The sequence below is a fragment of the Emydura macquarii genome, unplaced genomic scaffold (assembly GCF_026122565.2).
Source record: "Emydura macquarii macquarii isolate MOO-44397 ecotype Brisbane River unplaced genomic scaffold, CSIRO-AGI_Emac_v2 contig_3506, whole genome shotgun sequence".
Taxonomy (NCBI): domain Eukaryota; kingdom Metazoa; phylum Chordata; order Testudines; family Chelidae; genus Emydura; species Emydura macquarii.
The window spans coordinates 5,006,182-5,030,360 of record NW_027133643.1 but is presented as its reverse complement, the minus strand read 5'-3'; the positions used below and the strand labels follow the sequence as shown (position 1 = coordinate 5,030,360).

Below are 24,179 nucleotides of genomic sequence, written 5' to 3'. Positions count from 1 at the left end.
GGCTAATGCTACATATAACTGCTTGCACTGTGTTAGGCTTGATCCATTTAAATTAGCCTCTCACTTTCAAGAATGCTAAATTTGCTCACAGATTTTTAGCAAGAAAAAAACTGAAAATAAAAAGGTGTTGTGAAGTGAAACTTGTGTGTGTGTGTGAAGGGGAGGGGTGTTACATACAGTATTTCTGAAAACGATGTCTTTAGGACATGTCACTCTGGGATGCATCCATCACTTACTGCCTTATTATGGGATATGACAAAATGCCAAAGGGGCTGATGCATCCAGCATCATGGTTGCAACATGATGTAACCGGCAGAAAATTTGAACGGAGGTGATTTTCTGAAAACTGTGTTTAAAAGAACTATAGCTCTGAGAGTGTGTGCGCGCATAGACAGATCTGTAGATGCTACACATGAAGTAAATGGGGGTCAGTTCTTTTCTTTTGAAATATTTTGCTATAGAATTTCTTTTCTTTGAAGAAACAAGTGTTTCTTAACTCCTGAGAGCAGTAGATAATTCTTCTAAACTACATTTGTCTAGATTCTCATCCTCCTTACACTGGTGTAAATTTGGATTATCTCCATTGAAATACTCCCATTGGTTTAAATGGTATCATTTGCAGAGCAAAGTACTACTCAAAGTAAGGAAATGTGGCAGAATCAGGCTCATAATTTGTGAAATCAGAACAGGGCACCATGAATCACTTTTTTTTAAAGTAGCAATCTTGTCAAGCATCTATCAGAGTTTACCTTTCCTTATTGACAGAATGTAAATCAAGCTACTTAGGTTCTGTATGCCCTGTAGAAGTGAGTCTGACTTCCCCCATGTTGAAAACAGGACTGTATTAAAGTGTTGTGACCTTGTGTAAAACCTTATCAATGTAATAAGAACCATTCCGTGCAGATATTGTTCTAAATTCTCATTCTATTTTCTCATGGGTGTTCGTAGTTAATACTTGAAAAAAATTATGGCCCTGATCGTTCAGGGTGCTTAGAGCCTCCTGTAGGATCAGTGGAGTTGAGGGAACTCAGCATCTCACAGAATTGGGCCCTATTACTCTGATCCTGCAAAGATTTATACACTTCCGTAAGTCTTTGCAGAAGTAGGGCCCATACGAATAATTCACAGAAGGGAATGGAACAGACACCCTGAGTGTGTAACTTACACACAGATATCAAGAAAATTGCCTAAGCACTTCAGGAACATAAGAGCATTAAGTGGACTCTAACATACTATATCTGTTCCAGAGGGGTAGCCGTGTTAGTCTGTATACAGCAAAAACAATGAGAGTCCTGTAGCACCTTAAAGACTAACAGATTTCTGCAGGCATAAGCTTTCATGGGCTGCAACCCACTTCATCAGAAGCATGAAGTGGAAATCACAGATAGGAGGTATATATATACATCCAAGAGTAAGAAACTACATATGCAATTCATGCAAACGTGACACAATCAGATTGGGTCTGAATAGGGACTTGGAATGGTTCTCTCATTATAAGAGGTAATTGTCACTGTTCACACATTCTCACCTTCTGATCAACTGTTGTGAATAGGCCTCATCTACCCTAACTGAATTGACTTTGTTAGCACTTGCCCTCCCCATTGTTATGTTTCTCACCCTTGGATGTATATATATACCTCCTAACTGTGATTTCCTCTTCATGCATCTGACGAAGTGGGTTGCAGCCCATGAAAGCTTATGCCCCCAGAAATTTGTTAGTCTTTAAGGTGCTACAGGACTCTCCTTCATACTATATCTGCTATTCTGCAGCACCTGGGTGTTACTAGCACAGAGTCACTACCAGAGTAAGTGCTAGCTTTCAAGTGACATTGTCAACTATAAATAATGTCTTGTAATTAACAAAATGTACCTATGTTACTAACAACACCATAGCTTGCTTGAACTGAAACACTTTTAAAAATTCCAATTTACTTATCACGAACTGCTCTTGATTTCCTTTTTCATTTCTTTCAGCTTTCACAATGGTTCACCACTGTAACATGGCTGAAAGTGGGCTGGCCCATTGGCAATACTCCTCAGACATGCAGAAGACTTGGATTTGAAACCTACTCCTGACTTCTTCCCCTCCCCACAAGGCCCCTGGCTAACTCTCATTAAAATGAATGGAAAAGGTTCCTATTGACTGCAGTGAGAAATTGATTGGGCCTTAAAACCATAGCATCTGGAAGTACCACTCAGGTAGTACGTGCAGCCTTGAGGTGAGGGTGGAAGGTAAAAAAAACCTATGACTTTTCCTGCTGAATAACAAGAAGTATCCACAGGCTCTAAGGCAGCCCTGTCTTGTTCCTCTCCTTATCTGGAAGATGGTTGGTTGTGATGTAGGGACTCCAGAGAGATAGGAATGAAGTGGAATCTGAAGCCATCCAGGAAAATATCGTGAACAATGTAGTGTTCTCAAGGAAGAAGGGAACCTCAGGTTTCAGTGAATTGCTTTTATTATACTATTGAAACATAATGGATGGAACTGGATTTAGTTTCTCACTTAATCCCCAAACTGTTAGTTTCATTATCTCCCTCTAGCCTAGTTCCTCTTGCCTTTGCACTTCCTGTGGGATACTTTGGGTGTCCACATGATGGCATTATGGTACAGATAGCTCCTATGGCTGGGGGTCTGCACAGGAGAGGCCCAGGGAACTATTGGGGTAGAGGATTAAGTGTTGATAGCATTTTTCTTTTTTAAAGGAAGCCGTTTTAGCAAAATTGTGTTTTTTAAAAAAACCAAAAGTCAAATCAGTCTCTGGACCTGTTTCTCCTCTCACTTATGCTCTTTCTGCACCAGTTTAGCTCCATTGTCTTAACTGGAGTTACCTCTGATTTACACTACTTTAAGAGACAGAGGAGTGAGACCAGGATTTGTAAAACTATTGTAAATCTGTATTTTGACACTTCTTTTAAAATAGAAGTTTGACCTGATGGATTTTAATAGCTCAAAGCAAATAAGATATTATAATCTGTCACGGCAATCCTGCCAGCACAAATGTGCACTGTATTTAGTTGCATGCTAAAAATTAAGAAATATTTGTTGAATACATTGTAAGCTGTCACTGAAGTAGTTCAACAATTAGCTATTTTCCACTTCATGTTATTCAAACGCATTAGTCACACCATTGACTATTAGCTTGCAAATTTTCTGTTTAAAGAAACAAATGCATTTTTAATTATGGACTCAGTTTAAAGTTAGTGGAACTTTTGCCTGAGTGAGAAGAGCACAGGATTAGGCCTCATTTAAGGATAAAAAAAGAGGTTTGAAATGGGTAAACCTCTACAACTTTGTTACATCCGTTAAATGTTTTAAAGTGGATTCAATTTCTTCAAAATTGTTTTAAAAAATCAGTGTAAGACTAAGGTCATGTCTAACAGTTTTAATAATTCACAAGAGGGTTAAAACTGTTACTATTCCCTGAAAAAGGTCATAGACAATAAGAAATGACCTTAACTCTAGTAGTGTGAATAGCTCTGCAATGCTAATTTAGCACAATCAGATATTTCATGATTACAATAGTGCCCAGAGGCTCTGATCAGGATCAGCAGCCCTTTATAAACACAGAGAGATAGACATGGGCCCCATGTCATAGTGTTTATAAACTTGTTTTCATTCCATTTGCTGAATGAGCTGTATTGACATGTGGAATAACACAGATTATCCCTCTCCATTAGAAAGGAGATTACCACCTTTGGAATGTTTTACAGTTTGTCTTTAAATTTGACTACAGTAAAATGCAGAAGGTTATGTGGGTATGATGACATCCCTGTTCTACCAGAAAGCTGAAATAATGAAGAAAACACAGTGTGTGACTGACTTACTATTTTCCTAAAGGCATTAGAAAAAGAACAGGTGTTTGTTGCATTTACTTAATAAAATTAAGATCATGGTCCAGATTTTCAGTGTAAATCAGCATATTTACAGATTTAAACCACTTGAGAATCTGGCCCCATGTTAAAGAAGTGTGTTATTTGGATTTAGTGTATTCTATACAAGATTTCAAAAGCTAATAGGAATATTACATTTAATTTATTGTGTCTCTGAGGTCTCTAACATAGGAAAGAAGAGGGCAACCAACCGTACGTTGCCATCAGTTTTCTGAGGGATAATGGCTAAATTCAGCCTTGATTTGTAGCATGCAGTGCTGTTAAATTAGGGCAGAATTTGGCTCCTTATGTGTAGCTTTTAAACAGAAAAGACTATGGACAAGATTCAGATTTAATTTATACCCACTGTAAAATCAATGTAAACACCATTGACTTCAGTGGTATTTGTTCATTATTTTATATACCAGAAACAAAGACCTATCGTTATCTTATCTCTGAGCTAGGTGATAATTTATTGTATTTATTTTATCTCTTATTATCCTAGATATGGGCTAAATTCTGCTTTTAGCTACACTGATGCGAGTCATATGGTGGAAATGAGAACGGACTTTGGCCTTGAGCCTCTGTTCCCCTCAAATAAACAGAATTAGTTGCTCTGAAAATGAGGGATAATCTGTTTTTACTGCTGCAGCATTTTCTTTTGCAATCTGCTTGTTGCTTAATATTCCACGTATTTATTTTACAGGTGATGAAACTGAGGCCTTGTCCAATTAAAGAAATGATGGAATGCAGACTATTTTTAACTGCCTTTGGGAACCCATGGAGATTCCCTTTACTCCTCTGCCAGCCTGAGTAATATGAAATGTAGGTCCAGCATTATCTGAGGTATGTTACGCAGACTGCCTGCGCCTGCTCGTCTCAACAATGAGTTTGCTTTTCCAGGAATGGGATCAGGCTAGCAAAGCAAATCCATCCCCCACCCTTTAGAAAAAGTGGTGGGGGGAAGAGACTGTACCTTCGGTGGCAGCGTTGCCCCAGCTCGTTCTCTCGGTATTGCCCACCCCACGTCGCCCCTTGTCTCCCAGTCCGTGCCCTGGTGAGTGCAGATTGGGCACGCACCGATCTGGAGCGCACACAGAGAAGAGCCCGCCCAGTCAGAAGCGTCGCTACCAGCTCGGGTTGCGAATGCACACACGCTGGAGAAAGCCGGCCAGCCGCTGCAGCCGGCAGTAAACACTGCGCGGGCGAAGGCAGGAAGCCGAGCAGGCTGCATGCAATCAGCTCCCGAGGCATCATCAGGGAAGGCGAAAGCACAATGTGCCGCCCAGGACTAGCCCGACTGCTGCTCTTCCATCTGCTGCTGATCAAGCTGCACCTTGGCAAAGGTGGGTCCGGGATCTCTGTGTCCATATCCTCTGTGTGTGTACGCGCGTGTGTACGGGGGGCGAGCACACATCCATCCAGCATCACTAGGATCTGAGCAAAGTGCAAGGCAGGCATTTGCCTGGGTCTCTCTCTCCCCCCTTTGAAGTCTGGTGGTTGCATGCATGGTGCCTGGAACTCCTGCCCCTGCCTCGCAGGGTGCGTGCAGGGAAGGGGGAGGCAGTTGGCGGTGCCTCCCTTAACTTTGATCGGCGGTGTCTGGGCGCAGGGGAGGCTGACACCGTGTTTGAATGGACGGGGGATCGCGGGTGCAAACCGGCCGTTTGCGTCCCAGGTTTCCCCCCTTTTAAGCTCAGGGAAGATCCGTCTTGTCACCTGCGACCCAAACGCAGGAGTCCGGCTCCGCAAAGGCGGAGATCGTCCCCTGCACAACTTCAGTGTGGGGTCAGGTTCATTGTGTGCGGGAAGGGAAATAAATACGTGTTGTAAGCAGCCGACGGTGATACCTCGCGCGATCTGCCTTTTGCACTGACCATGAGTAACCCCTAGGAAAGTCACTGGACAAATGGCTCTTTACTTTTGCATTTACTTCACCTGCCTTTTCCAACCTCTTTTTTTTTTTTTTTTTTTGCCTCTAAAACAAAGCCGGGTTGTTTCCCGCAATGAATGAATGAGGCGCGCCACGTGTGCACGGTGCCCGGCGGCGGGGGGGGCAGCGATATTAACCCCCTGGAAGCAGAGGTGCAGCAGTTGTCCTTTTGTGGTGAAACACCTGCCTTGCCTGCCCCGTGCAAAACAGCCCTCCCCGCACTGCAGTATCCCACGCCTTGTGTGTGTGTGCGTGCAAGGTGTGTGTGTGTGTTGCCTGACCCGCCGAGCGAGCGGAGGGCTGGCATGCGGCCTGCAGTGCGTGCCCGGGGCTGGGGTGGGCACGGAAGAGAACCGCGCTCAGGCCGCCTCTGCTCCCCTCCCTGCAGGCGCCGCCAAGCAGTGCGAGGAGGACCAGTTCCAGTGCCGGAACGAGCGCTGCATCCCCGCCATCTGGAAATGCGACGAGGATGACGATTGCTCGGACAACAGCGACGAGGCGGATTGCCGTGAGTACCCGGGCCGGTGTCGGCCGGCCGGTGTCGGCCTGCGTGCAGCCGGGGTGGGTTGGGGGGAAGGCGCGGGGAGTCTCCTCTCGGCGGGGCCTGCCGGATGCGGAGCGGGCAGGGCGAGCTCGGCGGAGCAGGGTGCAGGGGCGAGCCGGGGAGAGCCCGGGGGCCGCCTGCCGTGGCGGTCTCTGCCCGGCTGCCGGAGCGTCCTTCATTGCCTGCCGGCTTCCGGCGGCGCTGGGCTGCCGGGCGGGCGGGCTCTCGCCGTGTTGGGAAGGCGGCGCTGAGCCCGGTGTGTGTGTGTGGTGTGTGTGTGTGTGTGTTGGGGGGGAGGGATAGGAAGCGGCCGGCCTGTCGGGGACCCTGCGGTGCTGCACACGGGGACTCGTGGCCCTAGGCCGGGGAGATGTCGCCTCGCCCCGCCGTTCCCCCCCTCCGCATGCGTTTTCCCTGGCCCCAGATCGCGGCGGCGGCTCGGAGGGAGGCTGATCCCTGCTGCGGGAAGGGGCGGATTTAGCCTTTATCCCAGCGAGAGCCGTGCCGCACGTGTGTGTGGTGTTTGTAGCGCTGCAGATCGCCTGGCGAACAACAGCCGGCCCGGCCCGGCCCGCTTTTCCCGTTGCAGACCCTGCCCCCGTGGGACTGGGAAGGACGGGGCTGGCCGGTTCCGTGCTGTGGCTGCGGCTGTTCTTTTGAATGAAGCTGTCATTTCTGCCGGCCCCCGTTCAGATTGGCTGCTGGGGAACACCAGACAGCTCACATGGCATAGGCCGCCTATAGAGAAGCCTAGCGAGGGAGTTGTATTTGACTCAGCCTCGATCATCCTCCTTTCAGATCCCCCTCTTGGAAAGAATCACCCTTGTGCCCTTGAAGGTCTTCTGGGGAACTGTCCTGACAAGCTAAATTTACCCAGCCAAAGCCAGCTTATTATTGCACAGTCATAGTGAATTGTTTACCCGCAGGGATGATTAAAGTCTTTACCAGCAACATCTAGTTCAGGTGATGATTCATTGTGAAAGATTCTGTGCGTGTTAAAGAGGCCCAGAGTTTTATTATGCAAAATCTTCCTCCTCTATACATTAAACAGTAATTTTTTATGGTTCTACTCACTTTCCTCATACACAGGATTTTTCAAAACAAGGATATAAGAGTATGTGGGACAACCCTAAGAAGAGATTATTGTTCCGGTTCATTCCTGATGTGCACATCCGACACTTGGGGGGGCAAGGGGAAGTTGCTCATAGGACAGAGCTTGAAAGAAGTGGCATTTAAGTATGTATATACAAGAATTACTGAAAAAAATATGGTGAACTAGCTATTGTGCATCTGCACAGCTGCATACCGTTGGATAGAATCAGCACTATTCAGTTGCATCAGCAACCCTGTGCTGCTAACAGAATATCCTGTGGTGTAAATGGGAGAGAGGGAGTTTATGCTTTTGGAGCAGGATGTCTCAGAGTTCTACCTCCTCTGGTCCTGCGAAGCCTCAGTTGACCTTAGGGTTTGGCATATTGACAACCATAAATCCTAGGCAGTTGCAAGTTTGTTATGCTATTAATACACATACTTGTGTGTTGCCATGTAAGTTCTGCAGCTTTCAGCACTTCTCTCAATCTGTCTGTGCAAGAAACAGCCATGAAAGCAAAGAAACATGGCATTAAATCCATTGTATCTACAAGAGACACAGCAGTACTGCAGGTTTTAGTGCGGCGACTGCCCTAAAATACCAAAGGAATGTCATGAGAATTAGATATTGTATAGGAAAATAGCCATTGAATGCATACTTTTTTATAATACACTGAATGAGCTCTGGAGACTTCATAAACCACAAGAACTTAACATGAACAGCTGATGAATGGTAGCAGAGTCTAGGGAATAAGTTACTGTCATGTGTTTTTCACTCTCTCTTGCTATTAACAGTCTCACCATTTTTAACCAATTTAACATTTATGGTGTCATCCTGCAATTCTTTCTTGGGCAAAACTTCCAATGAATTCAATGGGAGTTCTGTTTGTATAAAGCTTGTGTGGTCGTGGCCTGAATGGATTCGTAATGGCCTGATTCTGTTACCCCACTCGCAATGAATGATACTTTATTCTCAGAGTAGTCCCATTAGAAACAGTGGGACTTCTTTAATAGCAAAAATGAGTAAGGATTGGGACCTTCCCTTTCCCAGCTCGCCTCCCCCCCATGAAATACTATATCAGAAAAGATGAGGAATGTAAAAATGATATTTTGATGAAGAGCTGATTTGGTTGTATTGTGCCATATCAGAACAGTCAGATGTGTAATTGTGTTTTATTTAGAGTTTTACATCTGTAGCTTTTAAAGAGGTTTTTTTGGTTTTTTTTTTTTAAATAAGTTTTAAATGATTGGGATGCTGTTTGTTGGTAAATGTTAACAAAGGGGTTCTTGGTACTTGTATAGGGAAATATGCTATACTGTAGAGTACAGACTAGCATATAAACATGGATTAGGTGGGTGTATTATAGAAATTTCCTGTATGTGAACTGATCATTTAATTAACATGTGGAATTTGCAGTGGACTTCATTCAGCAGATCCTGAGAGCCATTTAAATTACATTTTTCACACACTTCTTTTGGTAGCTTGTATTTACTTACTGCTGAACATTGTTTTCTCTTAAATGATGTTAAAAGGAAAAATATTCTGTGTGTATATAATATAAATACACACACTATTGCACACAATAATATAAATACACACACTATTACAGGGTAAGGGATGTATAATATACATACACAAAGTACATTCCATGTGCGTTGGTTCTAGATTAACACACTTTTTTGTTGCTACTGAAGATACAATACTATATTAAAAACAGTATTCTGAATCTACACATTCCAAGAACTTGAATTTTCTGCAGTTAACTACTAAGCAGTGACAGACAGGGAAAAGGAAAATGCATATAGTCCTGTGGTAGCAAATGCGGAGGCAGACCATTCCGTTCTCAGTCCCTATATTCAGTTTGCTGAGAACTTTCTCAAAAGTATGTGATATGCATGTGTTAATTGATTTGTTATTGTAGTTCTCTTCACTTCTAGGAGAAATAGGATAACCCGTGTGGCTAGTATGTAAATTATCAGCTTGTAAAATAAACTGGTCCTTGTGGTTGTTGCCATTAAAATACTCTGTTACAGAATGTTTCAGTATATTTTAATAGTTCTATGTGAAGACGACAATTTACTCTCTGCTTGTGGGAAAATAGGGAGTTGACAGTACTTAATGTGCTTCTTGCTAGAAGCCTTCTCTGTACACAGACTGATACTGTTCCTGTTTTCTGGTGCTGTCTACTGCGTGGCGAGTGTACTGTTGACTTTTTTTCAAGGAATTTGAGATTCAGAGGAGGAGTTTGAGCAAATAGCCTCATAGAGGTTTCCTCTGGACTTTCCCCCGGAGTTTGAGCAAATAGCCTCATAGAGGTTGAGCAACCGCAGCAGCAGCTGCAGTTAGTGAACAGAGAAGTAAACCTTAAGCAAGGAAGAGACCTGCCAAGAGGATACCTACAGCAATATACTCCTGGGGGCCCATAGATGTAAGAGAGCTAGCCTTATCTAAACGTGTGCAGGGATGCTTACCAACCCAAGATCCTCTGGACTTTCCCCCGAATTTCTTCCTTTTTGATTGGTGGTAGTGTGACCGAAAGCATCCCTGTATTCACATCCTGCATACTATTGTAATAATCTTTATACAAAATATGGCTGGTGAGGTATCCTATGAAAACTAATATCTCGCTGGTCAATAATAACATGGTGAAAATGTATGTAGCAACATTATATGTAAAGTTACGAAACCCCCCTGTATGATGTTCTTAGTACGTGTTCAAAACCACACAGGCCTGCCTATGCAAAGTTGTTAAACAGGTCTGTCCTAAACAAAGGAATGGGTGTCTGCCTCAATTTACATATAAGTAGTAAACAAGGTCCTTGGGACAGCAGGGGGAGAACAAGGCAGGAGACAGAGCAAATTTGCATATCAGCAAACAAAAGTGAGGAGAGAGCATGGAACCTCCTTCAGCACCAGACTCCATGTCGTCTGCCTCACTGTTTAAATAAACTTTGCTTTGGGAGGTAAGGGTAATCTTCAGAAGAATCCACTTCAAAGTTTCACTGGACTATAAAAGAAAACGCTCTCTCTTTCACCTAAGACAACAAAAACCATGGCTACGCAACAAAATTAAGTCAACCTTATTTACATCAGCATACAGGTGCCACAATAGTTCCGTCACTTGTGTGCGTCTGCACTTTGCTCCTTGTGTTGCTGGTGCACAACCTCACCAGGAGCACTTGTATTGATTGTACTGCCAGCGTGGGGCATTGTGGAATGGTTCCTGAAAGCCAGCAATAATCAACACCAGACACTGCATCAACCTAACTATGTCTATCTTGACTCTACGCTGCTCATGGAGGTGGAGTTATTAATTTGGCATAGTGGGGCAGTTACGTTGGCGGGAATGAAATTTAAGTGTAGACCCTTCCATAGCTAGGTTCAGATAAGTTGTCTTGCATCGACTTAACTCTGTAGTGTAGACCAGACCTCAGACACCAGCAACTTTGGGCATCAAGGAGGGATTCTGACCAAGGAAAGATCAGTCACTATCTTGTTGGAAGACTAGGAGTGAGAGAGGCCATCTTAAACAAAGCCTTGAACCAAATTAACCAGATTGAGGGGGAAATTCAGGAATGGGAGTGTGTTGGTTTTAGCCTGTAAGTAGTAACCAAGGCTGGTGGAAGCCAGAGTGTGACTGGAGTGTTGCTGACAGGCTGTTGGGGTCAGAGCGGTTGGATCAGGGCTGCAGCTACACACTGACACTTGGTGTGACCTGCCTGCCGACAGGCTGTTTGTGAGCAGCCCAGGTTGGGAGCTAGAACAGCAAAGCATTGTGAGGCACCCAAGAATGCGGGGCAGGTGGTGACGCAGCCCCTCACTGATCTGGATTGCACCGCAGAAAGTGACCAGTAGCAACGGACGTTGTCCCTTCTGTCATAGATTTGATGTAAAATGAGTGTGGCTAAATGGAAATCAAGGGATGGAATGGTGGTGGCTTCTTTAGTTACTGGATATGGAAGATTACCCAATCCCAATTTTTAAAAGGGGTTAGGTCAGACCTGGAACATGGCCTTATAGCAGTTTCACAAGATGTGGGGTCAAATTTCGGACTTCTGTCTCACTTCTTTTATTTTTTATTTAAAAAAGAAAAGAAACCGAAGATCCTTTTTTTTTTTTTTTTTAAATAACCCTTATCCAGTCACATGTTCTGCTGTAGTCAATGAAAGCAGTGGTTATAAGGCCTTTGTGTCACAGGCACAGTTATATGAGCAGGCCCCAGAATTTAGCCTCCTGAGTAAAATGAGCAGTATTTGACCCCTAGACTAATTGGATTATCAATTGGTCACACAGTGTGTTGTTTTATAGAGTGCATTATCATGTGAGGTTATTTATTTGGAAGAGCTAAATGGATACAAAATACTAATAGGTGGGTGTGTGAGTGAGTGAGAGAGAGAGAGAGATTAGGTTTAAATAAAAATATTGAAATAATTCCAACATATCCCAGCAAGTCTCTTTAGAATATCTGCAGGGGCTTTCTGTGGTGCCTGTTTGACTTTGCTGTTATGAGGTGCTATATGAGTCCATCGTGAGATGCCATTTTAGTGTTATTACTAACACATTACATTATTTTATTATCTTTAATATTTTAAATTAAAAATATCGAAAGGGTCCATCTCACATTAAGGACTACAAGGTATTACACACATTCTGAAGGCAAATTTAAGGGATTTCAGAAAAGAACAACAAAAATGAGGAGGCTGGAGGTACTGACCTGTGAGAAAAGATGAAGAGCTGAACGGGTGTAGCTTAGCTAATTGACAACTAAGTGGGATCATAGTAATCATCTACATGTTTGAAGAGTGTAAATGCCAGTGATGGAGAGGAATTGGGATAACAGTGTTTATCAAGAATAATGAGAATAGAGCTCCCTCCTGGTGTCTCTGCAGTGCTAACAGGAGTCAAGAGTAGTGAAAAAGGATTTGTCATTAAAGTCCGCAGATATAGGTGGTGGTTAAGTAGGAAGATACCTTTTTTGCTCAGTTGTTTTTCTGATCATTACTGCACTTCAAGGATAAGAAAATATAAGCTAAAAGTCAGGGGAAATAGTCCTTACAGTGCCCCTGTGCTTCTACTAGACTGGAACTAATCTCCCAAGAGAAAAGTTGTAAAAGCTCCATTGATCAGGACATTGAAAAATTAAGTCTTCAGCTGCGGAATTAGAATGCTAAGGAGGCTGGTAGAGGGATACAGAGCTTGCATAAATCCATCTAAGATTGTTAGTGATGGGCTGTGTGAAATGAGTTTGGTTGTCTCAATCCAGTTCCAGTCCTTTTGGACACACCTATACATCACAAAACCCACCAGTACTAATGGCAGTAATTAGCAGCCTCAGCAGAGAGACCAGTAACTGAATGGGCAACAGACCAAACTGGCCTCTCTTCTCTCTAGATCTGGTCTGAGCCACGTTGTCACAGTGGCCCCTGCAGTACCTCATCCATGGATAGAGAACATGCACCTCCAGGACTGTCATCCTAGCACCTTTCAACAGTACTTAACATTCACTTCACTTCCCCCTTCTGTGAGCAACGGATGCTTTTTATGTTGGGAGGACAGGAAAAGTTGAAGTGGCAGTTTGATGGTAGCTAGTATAGATACAGAACATCTGCAGATGTGCTCTAGGGTGCCTCTTCCTGACGGCACATCATAGATCCTATAAAACTCAGAGTTGTTTTTATACTGAGAAAAGCTTAGCTGTTTTTCAAGGCTCAGTGTCCTGGACACAGGATTATCCCTAGCTGAGGTGTAACACTCAGTACTCAACTCACACATGTAGAGGAACACTGATTTTTATTTCACATCTGTCTGTTGAAGAATGAGACACGGTGGGTGGTGTAATATCTTTTATTGGACCAACTTCTGTTTGTGGAAGCATACAAGCTTCATGGAGCTCTTCCTCAAGTCAGAGGAAGGTAACCAGAGTGTCCAAGCTAAATACAAGTTGGGACAGATTGTTACGTGTAAGGGGTTCATGCATGTTGTGGGAGACCACTTAAAATGAGCTCGGCAAGTACACCTCTGTAGTCGTAGGAGTAGGTACCTTGTCCCTCTCATATCCTGGCACCAGTACGGCTACAACAATGCTTCAAGCATTGTTTTAGAATGGGCAGGCTGCACTGGGCTGGATTAACCAATAGGCCAACAAGACGTGTGCCTACGACTCTCACTGCTACCGATCTCCCTCAGGTATCTGTGTCAGGCCTAGCAGAGCTGTAGGCTCTAGAAAGACAACTTGAGCAGCGATCTGTTCTTCTGACATTGCTCAGATAATGCAGGGCTTTTGCCCAACGACACAGCGAGGTTCTCCTCTCCGCCTGTTGGAGCCAGTAGAACCGGTGGGGAGATGGGGATGAGCTTGGAAGTCAAAGCAGTAAAAGCAGATGCAACGTTTTGGACTCAAATGAACAGGTTTTTAGTTTGATAGTTGTGCTTGACAGGGCCCCATTTCTTCACGGAAACTTGGGCCTCAGGTTATCTTAGCCCAGCCCTGAGGGTGCGTGGAAGAGATTGGAAAATCTCTCTGTGTGTTTCACTGCTGATACATCCTCATATATGGCAAATAGTCTAATTGCAAAAAGTCAGCACTGATTTCAACCAGTTTCCTTAAATGAATACAAGCCGCGAGGCAAATTTAATTGTAGACTATCTGTGAGCCGGGGATTCAGCCAAATACAAAGTTACCATTTCTTTTTAAAGCTGCATTTTTCCGCTTTATTTCAGAATCCGGGTCAAATCTTTCCTAAAGACATTGTGTGGGGGAGCAGTGGTGCTGGCAGATAAGCCCTTAGCTCCAGGTGTTCTGCTGGCCCGAATGAGAGTGCCTGGGGTGTGGGATGCATGATAGAGAACTCTTTGCTGCATCTGGTAGTGTGACTCTGACTGCAGGATATGCACTAGCTGTCTGGAGGAGCTGAATCCTTCCCCTACAGCTTGGACCACACCTTCCTCTGGGGCTGCCGTGCATAATCTGGCTCAGTAGCTAAGCTGAGCCACTCTTCTAGCGCTGTGTGGAGAGGTAGGACAAGATTCTGCCTCCTGCTCAGGTGATGTGGGTAAAGCTCCCTGTGCATTCTGTATGAACCCATACCCTTGTGCAGAAGTGCAGCAGAAATAATAGACTATAGTCTTTGTTTTTCAGTATAGCTGTAATGAGGGTAAAAATACTCCATAAGTCTAGTACAAATTGCTTTTAACTGGGTGACAACTAAGGATTTGATCCTGCAAAGTGCTGAGTGCCACCTGAGAAGTGGTTGAGCATCCCCAACTCCCACTGAAGTCATCAAATCTGGGAGTGCTCAGCACCTCTGTAAAATCAAGCTGTTACTGCTTAGAAAATGCTATAGATTGGGCAATCTGATCTGCCATGGATTGTTTCTGTGCTTTTTTTTTTTTTTTTTTGCTCTGTCGTCTGTCGCTACAATTCCTCCTACTTGTATTCACTGTGTACAGCATACTGAGAGCTGGGTGGCTGCTGTCCTTCACTCCAGAGATGGTCACATTTCACTGGTGTGACTTGGATATATTTTGACATGTCTCTGGGGTGACAACTGCTATATGCATGTAAATGTATGCATGTGTCACCCAGCATTGGTAGTTATTAGGTCTGCATGTAAATTGCTTTTCTATTTTGTCAATATCCCTGGTCCTGTTGAAAAGACAGAATAGAGGGCAGAGAATTGGACCATGGGGACTCGGTTATAGAAAGAAGTCACCACTAGAGGGAGTATGGTTAAGTACTGTGTGTTGGGGGAGAATGTGGTTTGATAGATAGAAATGCAGCCATGGGGATAAGGAGCATCAATAACTGTGGGGATAGCACAGGAAGATGGAGATATCCACGGTGTCAGAAGCTTTCCTGAGGTCAAAGAGAATGTGGAATGAATGAATCCTGATGTAACAATTTTTTGTGTCAATGCTTTCCTACTTTTGGGGACAGAGTTATTAGCTATTTTTTCTAAATAGTTTTTAGTTAAATTTGCAACGTGTTGTAGAGGCTTGAAAAAGTCTGAGAAATATTGATTCCTTTATCTGTTTCTAATGGAAGAAGAGCCCAACTGGCTTCCTTTTGTTCGCTTCCTTTTTTGATCATAAGCCTGCTTAGTAGTGATGGCAGCAGTACATGCTGCTCTAGGAGCTGGGCAAACAGCAGCAGCAGTGAAGCTCACGCGCTTGGCAAAATTCATCCCTGGTGTGACTCTGGAGGTTGGTGAAAGTTACACCAGGGATGAATTTGACTGAGTGTTTTCTACCCGCTCTCTCCCTGTTTTGTCTGTTTGCTAATTTCTTAGTGCTGGATTTTAAAAAAATAAATAGTGATTATATTCTCTTCAAAATATAAAGCTTTTGTGTTTTTAGACCTAACCTACTTGCAGTGGCTCTTTGATGTTTCGTTTCCTGATTTTATATTTTTGAAACACAAAGCTCAGCTGCTGTTGTCGTAGGAAGAGAGCAGGTTTGAGAGGGTTGCAGGGGAAATTGTAAGTAGAAGATGCAAATGGATTTTGGCATCTAAGGAAAGGTCAAGCTAAGAATTTTACCATGTCGAAAGTGTGGGAGCATTGGTGGTGGGGAGTTAGGAATAGGACATTAATTATTGCATGGATACTAGTTTGGCATGAACTTCTCTCACTCCCTATACTATGTAGTGCACTTTCTGGCCTTGCTGCTAGCTCTCTTGCTTACCACACTCCTCATGTCCCCTGTTGCGTCCCATTGGAATATTTAAAGATTAACTTGGAGCCCATAGTGTCCATTCTGAGCTCCATCCTTCTGAATCATTTCACATCTTGTAAGAGGTTTCTGATCCTTCCCCTCCCCCCGCATTCCCCCAAGCTCTCAGAAAAAATTGTGAATTCAGTTTGAGTTTTGGAGTGAAGGTTCACATTGCTTCCTGTTTTACTGCACTGTTGCAGTGTCCCTGGTCTAAAGCAATCTGTTAATTCCTATGTGACTGTCCTCTAGCACGAACATCTGGTTCTAGCCAAAGGGAAACGACATACTTTTATGCTACGTGTTTAGGAAGTGTTAGAAATGCTGAGCCTAATTTTTCTAAAATGCCTTTTCCTGTTAAAATCATTAATATTTAGATTACTACAAGGCGGAGGGATAAGCCTTTTGATATAATTCATGCAAATTTTTCTGCTCTGTGAAAATTCTTGCTGGAATACAAAAGATAACTTTTAAAGTTTAATTAATGTGTTACAATAATTCTGTGAACAACTTTGTGATGCTGGCTGGATTAGGGGGGCCCTTGAGATGTATTCAGGAGCTCTGATTACTCTCTTCTACACCAATCTCGCGTTGGGGGTGTCACGCTGCCTGGATTGGGGGGGGAGGCATTTATTATATTATTTAACCAGTATGTCAAAATCATAATAATTCATATGAGATATGTCGTGTCAGGTACTGTTAGAAAGGCTATAATGTGCAAGGTAAGATGATAATGTTTATGTTCATGTGGTATGTGTGTAATGGAAGTTATGGATATGTTTGATATATCTGTATTTCAAATTGTGCTGTGTCTGGGCAACACCCCAGAAAGGATGGCTGCAGCACAGCCTGCTTAATGGCCCATTAAGAAATTCACAGGTACAATGGGCCAGGGGGAGAAGCCAGGGATATACCTGACGAGTCAGCAGTCACTCATGTGACCCTGGACTCCGTTTTATTCCTGTAAAATTCCACAAGCAGCATGGCAAAGGCCAAAGGACGTAAAAGGCAGCTGCACGACGTCCATTTTGTTTTCAGTCATCTCCAGCCTTCAGCCACCTACCTACCTCTGGATAATCTCATCTACAACTGAACTGAAGCTGTGAAACAAAGGACTGAGACCCATCCAGGTACTGGATGTACACCAGAGGGACTATACAAGCCTGCAAACTCCACAATTGTACTAGAAACCGGATATATATGGACTTTCAAATCAGTTGTATGTATCTGATTGCTTTAATCCTTTAACATTTTTCTTATAGTTTGTTAGTCTTTTTATAATAAGCCTTTAGTTTTAGTTACTAAAGGATTGGCTGGCAGTGTGGTATTTTGGGTAAGATCCAAACTTATATTGATCTGGTACTGTGGCTGACCCTTTGGGGTCAGGAGAAACCTTTTGGATAAAGAGCATAGAGTTTTAAATAACTGGTCTCTTTACTGGACCTAGTGGCTGATTGGGAGCCGGAGACTGAAATGCAGTAAAAGGAAGCTGTGTATATTTTTATTTTGGCTTCTTGATAACCAGTGTGGGGAATCAGAAGCACTGTTTGTGGCTGGTTGGGAAGTCTGACTTCAGTGTCACCCACCAGTGCTGGGAGAATCTGCTCTCCTTTTACAGCCTGCCCTGACCATGGCATTTTCAGGTGGCTACCCTGGGCATGGACGGGTCATAAATTTATTTAAAAAAAAATTAAAGTTCAAATAAAGTCAGGAGTCAGGCTTTAAATAAAGGGAAGCCAGGAAATTCAGAGTGGGGGTTAAAGCTCCATTTTTAATGCTTCCTCAGTAAAGAGACTGTGTGGTTTAATGAGTAGGTGGGTCCAGCAGACCTGTGCTCTGTTCTATTACATTTGCCTCCCAACTGAAGCTGAACCTTCATATCTCTTCGAAGGTTTGATTCTGAAGAGTCATGATGGTGGTGCACGTCTGAGGTTTGAATTTGGTTTGCTACACATTGAAGTAACCGGAACCTCTACAGTACTCTTCAGTAAGGGGAGTGAGTAGCATTACTTCCATTATACAGGTGAGGAAAGTATGGCACAGAGAGCTAGTGCATGGTTAAGGGCATATAGTAAATCAGCAGCAGAACTTAGATGTCCTAACTTCAAGTGGTCAATGTGCTTCAACCCGCTGCTTGCCCCAAAGGCCCCTGTGAGGCTAATGACGGTATTTCCCTCTTCATTCCAGATTTCTTTGTCCGAGTCAGAACCTGGCAGTTAGTCTAACCTTGCAGAGGTAATGCAAGGAGTGGATTTAAGAGCAGAGTTCTAGAATGTACTAGAGAATGGGATTTATAATAGGTTTAGAACAACACTGAGGGCCATTAACCATGGCCTTGCTATCACATTGCTTTAAAGGCGATGTTTTATTTCCGACACATCAATATTATTTTAATATTTATTAAATGACTGACAGTGTGGTTGGTGCTGCAGAAGGTACCAGTACAAACAGGGGCTCAGTTTCCGTGGGGATAGGAGCTTGGTTCCATACATGCAGAACCAGAAGGGCTCTTTCAAGTAACTTCTCCACATGCCACGTATACCTTTAAAAAAACAAAAAACCAAAAACCAGTTAAAAGATGTGCAAAGTCCTGCCCAGGCTTGGCTCAGAAGTTTGCTTGCTGCAACTTTACCAGATTTGTTGTTTTCAGCATTTTAACCTGGTTTCCCTGACTAGTGTGCATGTGATTTTTTTTCTGAACACTGTGCTAGTCATATAGGACCTGATTCAAAGTTCATTGCGGTCTATTGAAAAACTCCCATTGATTTCAGCTTTGGATTGGTCCGTAGTGTTATAGATTTTCCACTCTCACCTGGCAGAGCCTAAAACAGAGTTTTAACAAGCTTCAAAAATGATTGTAGGTAGCGCAGTTCTAACCACCTTGTGAACAGGGCCTTTGTCTTTCCAGGGAACTCAGATGTGCTTCTTAGGCTCATGTACACAATTGCTGTTTAAATCCAAAGTTTTGTGGCATTTTTATCCCCTTTTTAATACACCTCATTTTATATTTCTTGCATGTTTGTTTCCTGGACTTCTGCTTCCTAATGTAATATCTGTCTTGATGGCATATTTTTTCCAGTTGGATTTATGAATGAAAATGCTCTTTGGATCCGAAGTCTGTGCCCTGCTGTGTATTAAATGGCAGAGATTTTCTGGTTTTCTCCACTTCCCTGGCAAAAATATAATAGGAGTCTTTGATGCCTTGGCAATTTTGTTTGTTGTTGGTCTGTGTGAGGTGAGAGTTTAGGTTTCTTTCCAAATTTACCTCTGTTGTATGGCAATGCTATACTCTGCCAGCACACCACATGCTTGGTTTGCTGACTGTAAAAGATTATATATCATTAAATTCTGCTGAGCTTACTCACTGTATTCCTTCCAGGTGTATGACACCTCTTTGCACGCCCCGAGCAGTAGTCAAGAGCAATAAGCTTAGATACAGCATGAGCACTGATCACCTGTCCTTTAAGAACAGACGAGGGGGTTGGCCAATTCCAGATATAAAACTAAAGATGGGTCTGTAATTTTCTTGGTGTGAATCATGCCCATGTACATGGTGCTGCTTATAAACAAAGAAGACCCAAGTTTCTTTAATAACAAATGTCTTCACTGACAAATAAATACAGAGCCAAACTATGCATTGTTTTTCCTTGAACTACCTGCAGCTCTTGTTTCCGCTCAGTTTGATGTATTTATACCATCCACTGTAGTAGTAGGGCAATAATAATAATAAATTATTAATATATGTCTGAGTTGTTTTGCATTTTAGATATTTAATGAATCTTCACTGTGCCTTCCCTACATTCCCCTTCAAAATGACCAAACAACAAAAACTAAAACCCCAACTCAGTGTGAAGTTTAGCATGTATAAATGCTATATTTAAACAAAGATGTAAATTCTCTCCTAGCTTGTACCTCTGGCTTGTAGAAATAACAATTAGCATTAAAATGAACACTTGTTATGGGTAATAGGTTCTTCTGTTGGATTTATTACATCATTTAAAATGTGTATATTTCATGGGCAAGTTTCTCTCATAGATGGGTAGCAAACCGGTTCAAACAGAGGCTGTGGAACAATCCCAGTCAGGAGTTTGGTTCACATTAGCATGTTGAAATTGCATGTTTTGCTTAGAGGCAGTGCTGGGGTGAATTTTGCTTTCAGTTACACTGGTGTAATTGAGAGCTGAATTTGTTTCATTCCTATAAAATAATATGCTACATATATCTGCCCAAGGAGCCAGTTAATGTTGGCCCCTTCAGTTGAATAAGGATTAAGGAGCTGCTTTGCCAGACACTGAGAGCGATCAGTTCTGTCTGGTTTTTCTCCGGAGGAATTCTGATTGTTGCATGATACTTTAAAAAGTAGAGATTTATAGCATGGAGAAATCCCCAGGCCTGCAATATAAAGACAGAAGCACTTCCCGAGTATGATACATAGCATAGTATGTTTTCATTTCATGATTGCAGGCTTCATGAAACAAAACATACACGTGTGAGAGACATGGAGCCATTCGTAGGCCTGCATTGTGCACTTCTCCGTCTTGCTGGAATCTTTTTCCTTCAAGTTTGGCCAGTAGTGTTTACACCTCCACTTCCCAGCCAGAAATGCTTGTTCTCCAGCAGCAATGCACAAAGCCTTTATGAACACTCTCTTGCCCAGGCATTGAAAGAGACTGTGCAAGCCTGGATGTGAGAGCACCAGCTTTTTTCATAGCTGATTATGTACAAGATTACATGAACACTTGCTAACCTTTTTTGTAAGTACTTGTGGAAAGGATTGACAGCTCATACACAAACAGTGCACTTCAGGCTGCTGGAAGTTGCTAAATTCACTATGCACAGACACATTCAGTTCATCACATCATTTTTAAACTTTAGGAATATACTCCAAACTCAGTATACTACGATTAAAAGGTGATTGATGGGAAGTCATTCCTAGGGGATTGGTTCTGATACAGAACTCTTCATGTCTCTACCATTGGCTCAAATCCGGTTTGGGTCAGTAGCATCCAAAGGCATTCCCGTACAATGAACACTTGGTGTGGTATGAAAAGAGTTGGTGGTCTCAAGACAGTTCGTAGTGGATACATGTCCCCCAAAATAAAAACCACTGCTACAACTGACACCCTTGTTTGACTGAGTGGCGATGGAGACTCAACTACTCTCATGCCGGAAGTGGTCCTTGAGCAGGGTTGAGACACGTTAGCAAAGCACTCTGCATTACTGCTGCCAAAACCAGAATTATCCTGTGAATTGCAGGGAGCTTCAGTCCTCTGGGTTATCAATCTGGCATCTTTCACCCTCACTAATATTGGCTTTTTTTTTAAAAAAGTACTTGTTTTTCAGCTAGAAACTGAAATTACTTTTAGTGATGGTTTTCCATACTTATCTTTGCATGCTGGGTGTTGTTATGGAGTTGCTCATGATGGTGGGTTGCTGCATACTTGTTTGCTAGTTACAGGGATGCTCATCAGTACTGGCTTGTGCATGCTTTTTTTGTTAGAGTTTTTGGATGTTTTAAAGTGCAGGAATATGCTTAGTGGACAAAGGTGGGGGAACCCAGTTCAGGACTGACCTTGCCCCACCCCCTTTTTGTGGGTGAGCATGAGCTTGATTATTACACTCAATGACTGGTTGAGAGTTGTAGGGAGAACTAGTGCCTTCTTAGATCAATTTCAAGCAACCTCTTTCCCACTAAGTCTGTCACTGATTGGCTCTGGAGGGAGGCATAGCCATCTACTTTATCCAAAATGAGTGAGCACTAGAGAGAGAAATGGGGATTTTTGAAAGTAAGAAAGAGCCTAGAGGAGAGTTGGGGCAAAGAATTGAAATCACTGAAGATTTTTCTTAAAGATACAGCTGTTTCCTAAGCTAGTCTAAACTCGGAATTTATTCCAGTGTCACCGTTCTGCACTGCCTGGTCAGATGGATTTGAATCACTTACAGAAGAGATTATTCAGTACAAAATGTTTACATTTAACCTAGAAAAGGGCATAGGTAGTGTCATTTTTGTTTGATAAATACCCAGCAATATCAGTTACTTTGTGGCTTTTGTATTGTTCCTACAAGCAGATATTTTCTCAGCAGCTTATCATATAAAAACCTGTAAGTTTCATTGTCTGACATTGGAAATGTTACATCCAATGCAAAAATTCTTCAAAGATTTGTTGACTGTGTGTATGTGTGTGTCAGTTTTATTCCGCACTGAGCTTTTACTTAACTTCAAAATCTTGGCTGTGCATGAGTTGTAAGATCTAGGTTTTCATTTTATTTTGTAAAGTGAGAAATCAAAATATTGAGTGACTGTCCAGGGACTTTGAGAAGGTGTTTTCTGTGAGTCTGGCCAAATTCATAGTGATATTTTATGTGGTTTCCAGTAGTTTTCCACCTATTTCTGCTGATGACACTCTCCATAGGTGACAGTAGAAATGCTGAGAGATAGGACGTTAGTTTAGAGCTTGGTCTTATTTAGGCTGCTTAAATTCTTAGGAATGTGTTGTCTTCATTGTGCTAAGGACCACAAAGCCTATTGGAATGGGTATTTCACCCTGCGTTCAGTTTAGCAGCAGAGCCAGACCTGTGAACCCTGGGCGCCAGTAGAATGGTCAACCCCTGAAATTACCACCAGCTCCATTCTGCCTCCTCAAGGGTGGGCTGGCAGGTTCAGCCAGGCCTCTGAGGAAAATCCCAGCATTTTATTTCAGATTTCTGACTAATCATTTGGTTCAAGTCCCAGCTGCATCACAGGGCTTTGTTTCCCTTTTGGGGAGATTTCCCCTCAGTTCTGCTTTGACTTCTGAGGGAAAGAGAAAGCTAGATGGAGAAAGCCCTGGCCAAAAGGAAAGGGCTCTGTGTTTTTCTTCCCCTTTGTTAAGAATTGGATTGGGGAGTTTGGCTTTCTCTGTGGGCAGGATGCAGTTTTCCCCCTCATGTCCCGGTGCGGGCAGGTGTCCCCTTGGCCTGCCTTTCCATGGGTAGGAAAGAAGCAAGGCAGGTTTGGAGATGGTGGCCCCAACAGCAAGAGGCTCCCCCTCCCCGATCTCCACAAGGGGAGTGACGTTCAAAAAGGAATGTGTCAGATGGAAGGTCATTTCTGTCTTCAGAACCCATGCCAGCAGCCATGCTCCTGACTTTGGAGCCAGCCACTTTCTCCCATCTGGGTTCCCTTGAGCTACAAATGGAAGCTTTGGATGCAGTGCTAAAGAGTATGGTAAGCAGCCTTGGGGAAACACAGGCCCATGTGAGACCCCCATGAAGTTGGGAGTGGTATAACCCTAGGACCTCTCACCCTGGGCACCCGGTCTCAGAGCATTATAGTTTTGGGGAGTCCATGCTGGAACTTGAGCCCATTTCTCGGAAAGACTGAGAAGCCCCGGATGGTGAGGGGAGACAATGAGGCCAGCTTCTGAGGGTAGGGAAAGCTGTAATCACTAGAGATATTTTTGGAGCAATCCTGGTGTCCAATTTTACTTCTCCCTCTGAAATTAGGTCAGAGCCAAACACAAAAAGAGTGCGGGGGAGAAGGGGAGAAAAAATTCTTCTTCTTCTGGGGAGGAAGCGTAGATGTGTGAATCAGAGTTGGGGGATCAAAATAAATACAACAGATTTTATTTTATTTTATTGAAGATGGACTCTTTCAGTCACAGCTTTAAAACTGTGCCCGGGAGGTCTGTGGCTGTTCTAGATAAATGGTAGCCATGTAGCCCTTCTCGTATTTCTTGAGAAGATATAATAAGAGAGAAGCAGGAATTTCCAGACACATCTAAAAGTCTAGGAAAGTGCTAGGTTATCATCCACAGCAGCTGCAGTGACTTGCCATTCCATTGCAATCAGACTATTATTCCCATATGCTACTGTGGGTTGCCATTGTAAAGCTGCCTGCAGTGGCTCAAAAACGTGAGTACCAACCTCAAGACAAACTGTTAGGACAAACCCCAAACTGGCTGAGAATTCAGCCCTAAGATTTCACCATCCAATTATCAACTGTAAATGCCTCAGACTCTGTAACAGCCAAACATGAAGTCACAGACAGTCCC

General features: G+C 43.2%; 1 protein-coding gene across 1 annotated transcript in view; it reads left to right on the top strand.

Moving 5' to 3' along the window:
• The first annotated feature begins 4,682 nt into the window (after positions 1-4,682).
• Positions 4,683-24,179, top strand: part of LRP8 (LDL receptor related protein 8) — a 260,617-nt gene continuing 241,120 nt past the window's right edge. The window contains exons 1-2 of the mRNA XM_067535605.1: positions 4,683-5,216; positions 6,192-6,311. Coding sequence (XP_067391706.1) covers positions 5,147-5,216; positions 6,192-6,311 — 190 coding nt within the window. The 5' untranslated portion in view covers positions 4,683-5,146. The remainder of the gene's footprint in view (positions 5,217-6,191; positions 6,312-24,179) is intronic.